We start from the raw sequence: 4,651 nt of genomic DNA on the forward strand, positions 1-4,651 counted from the left end.
AAATCTGATGTTATCTAATAGGTTTCTGTTGGGAGTGGGAAGAGTGTTCATCAGCACAGCTTTTCAAAGGCCTGTGTTCTGGCACGTGGAAGCTAGACCATCCATTCTCATGAAACAGTAGCATAGTCTAACACTGAAGAGAGAAATCTTGATGACCTAGCTTTTATACAAGAGTTGGGGGTGCAGGGTTTGGGGAAGGGATTTGTCACGTTCCAACGACTTTTCTAGAAACTGAGTCTAGGAAGTGTTTTAAGTAACTGAATGTCTAGATTCCAAATCATCCCTTGACTTTTGAAGGTCTAAGGTGAGACGGAGGGAAGATGGTGACAACTGAGATGGAATTGTGGGAGACTAAAAGACTAAAGTGTAGGAGAAAGAGCAGGAGCTCTGGTGTTGACGGAGGCTGGAGCTGTAGAAAGCACCTAGACTCCCAGGACCCACATGCCAGACAACTTGGCAGCTTCAGGGAAGGTCCATCAGGAAGTGACTTTTTGATCTTGTGGACTGCTAATCAGTGAATATAGCCCAGATGTTTAGGAGTCTTAACCCTTTAAACCTTACATTCTTCATCTATAAGACAAAGGGAATTAGACTGGATGGCATCAGAGATCCCTGCTAGCCCTAGCTCTACAAAACTATGAAGATAATTCAAGGTAGCTTTTATTAGGATTCTTAATGTAGCAATATTATTCTAAAATATTCTCAAGGACTCATAATCATTCAATTTCTGTTTTTCTTTAAATGTTTTTTCTTTAATTTTTTAAATGATATCTTTTGTTTTAACATCACCTTTATTTTAACTAGATCCCTCCCTCTTCTCCCATCCATTGAGCCAAAGTTTATAACAAAAAAAAAAGGAGAAAAAAGTTGATCCAAACTAACCTAATCTCCCTTTTAAAAATTAAAAAAGAAAAGAGACCATTTCTAGACCACAATTCTGGCTTTCTGTAAGGTTGCAGTTTTTAAAAAGGATCTTTACATGACTCATCATATAATATTTCTGACTTTTGACTCTTTAGTCTTAGTGCTAGGGTTTGGCATCCTTCCAAAGGAATTTGTTTTGAGTTAGGAATAGAAATGGGGTGATGCTAGTTTAGGGAATCAGGTGAGAAAAGCAAGAGTACAAACAGCCGGTCTCTAGACACCACAGGTAACATATCACTCTGATAACCACTGCCAATTTATATCCTTTCCATATATAATTATTCAAGGACCTCCTGCAACTGTATTCAAAGCATGTGTATCTGCTTTCAAGAGAATTCAAGACATTGTGACACAGACTTTGAAAGCAATGTCAAAGACCTTCTCAAATGAGCTTGAGGAAGGGCAGCATCGTACTGGGTTTCAAAGGAACTATTTTGAAGGAAGTAATAGTTATTTACATGTATAAATTCTGATTTTTTTAAAAAAAGTCAGTCACATTAAGTAACAGTCACAACTTCTTCTGTGCATGCTTTAGAACAACCAATATGCTGGGAATGATGGTATATCCGCTGCTGCTAGGGAGAGAGGGAGAGGCTAGTCGCTTGAACTCAGGAATTCTGAGTTGCAGTGGGCTAAGCCAATCAGATATCCAAACTAAGTCTAACACCAATATGTTAAGCCTCCTGGAAAATGAGGTGGCCTGCCAGGCTGCCTAAGGAATAGTAAACTAGTCTAGGTCAGAAATAGAGTAGGTCAAAGCTCTCAGGCCAATCAGGATTGGCATTGGGAAATTGAATGGCCACTACACTTCCAGCCTAGGTTATATAAAGAGATTTACCCTAACAAATAATAATAATAATAAATGAAAATTAAAAAAACCCAAAGGGATTGGGGGGAGGGGGGTACACAGATGAGTACTACAGAAATACAGCATCACAGAATTTGAGAGTTAGAAGGGCCCTTAGCAGCCACTAGTCCAATCTAAACCAGAAAAGGAATCCTCCCACAATAGTATCTCAGATAAAACCTAGGAGGATGGTATGAAAACTTTCTTCTAGACAGTACATACATGTATTTGAGTTACCCCATAATTATTCTTTGTGCTTGACCCTAGTACACAATTGCTACTCCATATAGCCCCCAACTGGACTCATCCCAGGAATTGTGGCAACAAGAGGGTAAAAGCAATTCCTTGTTCCTCACCTCACTTAATACATATATTCCTGAAAACCTGCATGTAAATCAGAAGTTGTCAAATTGAATAGAAATTTAAATTCATTCTTTTGAGAATTTTGAGGAGTCCTTGAATGAATCCCCTTTTAAAGTGGAAAAATAGACCCTAATTTATTTTTTTTAATACATCTGAATTTTATTTTTTTTAAATCAGGGTGTGCTTTTATTTCCTACTTGGGGGAAACAAAGCTGGCGTTCTCAAGTTGTGGCCTTAAAACCAGTAACAGCTCCATGGACCTGCTGTCTAGGACCAGTGGATCACATGAGGGCTATCCTAGTAACCTTCCAATATCCTTTTCTATGTTATAATCTTTGAGTTTCCAGATAGACTTACTAAATACTTTGACCCATAAAAATGTGCATGCTCTTTCTTCATCTACATGTGATGATTTGAAAAGTGAAGATATGCTAGCTATAATATACTTGACATAATGTTTTTGTGAATTTTTCCATACCAATACTATAGAAAAGTTTCTTATGAATTTATAGTCAACAAGTATAGTGAGAAGCTCCACGGAGCTCCAGGGAGATTTCACAACCACAAAGTACACTGCATTATGAATAAAATGCCTTCCTGGCATTTCAGGCTGCCTCCAAAAAATCCCTGTGAAGCACATTCATGATAAACTTGGGCTACAAATGTTATGAGCCAATAATATATAGCAATGCATGTCAAATAAATACATATCAACACACACATGGTGTTCCATTTTTGTTAAATGTACTATTTCCTGATATTTTAAATAAACACTCAGTTATAAAACCTGGTGACTATAGCACTGTTTACTTTACATTAAAATAACCTAAGTATATAATATAGCCAGGTACCATAGCTAAACCTGGTCTTGGGAGTGAGGTTTCCAATCCAAAATATCAACAGATCACTATACTATTTTAGCACATATTTGAAACCTAATAAATGTTGATTTTTAAAAATTGCAACTTTATTCCTTATATTTGTAAGTTTGTCGGCTTCTGAGAAGAGGTTAGTTAATAGAGTCAGTCCTCAACTTTTGAGGGGATAATATCCCTAGAAAACAGTGCAAAAATACAAAATGTAAATGTTGATACATTGAACCTATAGGGAATAGGAGGTTAGGTTCCTGTGATCACCAAAAATTAATCTTTCACCAGAGATTTCTGAAAATGCACTTTTCTGCATATAATTATTTATAACAAAACATTAATTTTTATAATATGCTTTTCCCGACATAGTAACAATGAAATAACCCATGAAATGTAGTACATAAAATAAAATTGCTAACATGAAAAACATTTTTTCTCGCTAGTAGTTCCCTAGAATTTTGTGACCTTTTCTGCTAACATCTCAATAATAAAAGCACATTGACTTCACACAATATTTACTTTTCATAACACATGAAAACATTAAATACTGTATAGCAAATACAAATATTAAAACTAAAACATTTTTTAACCTGAATCTTACTTTCCACTATATCAGATGATGGTATGAAGGCTGTATGTTATACTGCTATAAATGCCCTTTGAAAACCTAGGGAGAGGCTGCTGGGTATTTTAGTTGCTGCTGTTGGAAGACACCAAGAGTGGTGAGGTCTTAATATCACTTCTGACACTGTCCTTCAGGGTGCTGGAGCTTGCGAAGGATGCACCAACTTGATCAGACCAGCAGGGGCATAACTGCAACTCAAAACTTGAGTTTTAAACGCAAACAATGAAAATATGCAACGAACGCACAGAAAGCTCTTTATTTTATAGCAGTAGGTGAACAAGAAGAGTGAAGCCCCTAGTAGCATACAAGCTGCTCCTAGTAGCATACAAGCTGCTCCACAAACTTGGGTGGGCTGTGCCTTTAATTTTTTTTTCTCTGCTGTGCACAGCCATGAATGTGCACAGTTGCCAATGTAAAAGTAAAAATGAGGGTACTAATAAAATCACACAAATGCTTGAAGTTGAGAAAGTTAAACATGCAAATGTTAAAGATTGACTGTACTTGTATTAACATGGAATTTGGGGAAATGGGAGACACTAGAGAGGAGAGTGAAGCCCTTCTAGGAGAAAGGAAAGGAGATATAGATATAGATATAGATATAGATATAGATATAGATATAGATATAGATATAGATATAGATATAGATATAGATATAGATATAGATATAGATATAGATATATAGCCTTGCTCTGCTCTCAATTTCTCAGCTTCAGACATTTTCTCTGGTTTTGAAGTATGTACTAAAATAGAAACATTATCTGGGAAAGGATGGATTACATAAACTACCATTAAGGGATTAAAACTGAGTGATTTTAGTATGCAAAAATAACTGTAAATTCAGGAATATCACATTTTTGAAAAATCACAATTACATATAAGCATAAGGCCAATAGAAATATACATGATCGGTATAGGTAGTCTATAGAATATTATTAACAATATATGCTAGAGAAGTGGCATAAAATATGAAGAATATGTACAATTAGAAAAGGAAGTAGGCAGGTGCTCTTAGCTAGGCCTATC

At 36.0% G+C, this 4,651-nt stretch overlaps 1 protein-coding gene across 3 annotated transcripts in view; it reads left to right on the top strand.

The window, feature by feature from the left end:
* The window catches only part of C1QTNF3 (C1q and TNF related 3), a 25,018-nt gene extending 22,093 nt beyond the window's left edge, over positions 1–2,925 (top strand). For 2 of the 3 annotated variants that reach the window (XM_020995479.2, XM_020995496.2), the window contains exon 6: positions 1–2,925. This exon is cut by the window's left edge and continues 982 nt beyond it. Coding sequence is in view for 1 of the 3 variants with exons in the window: in XM_020995488.2 (XP_020851147.1) it covers positions 2,312–2,372 (61 nt within the window). In the remaining 2 variants the exon portion in view is untranslated. The other variant, XM_020995488.2, reaches the window with a different exon arrangement.
* Positions 2,926–4,651: the final 1,726 nt, after the last annotated feature.

The sequence above is a fragment of the Phascolarctos cinereus genome, unplaced genomic scaffold (genome assembly GCF_003287225.1).
Source record: "Phascolarctos cinereus isolate Bilbo 61053 unplaced genomic scaffold, phaCin_HiC Scaffold_4;HRSCAF=312, whole genome shotgun sequence".
Classification (NCBI taxonomy): Eukaryota; Metazoa; Chordata; class Mammalia; order Diprotodontia; family Phascolarctidae; genus Phascolarctos; species Phascolarctos cinereus.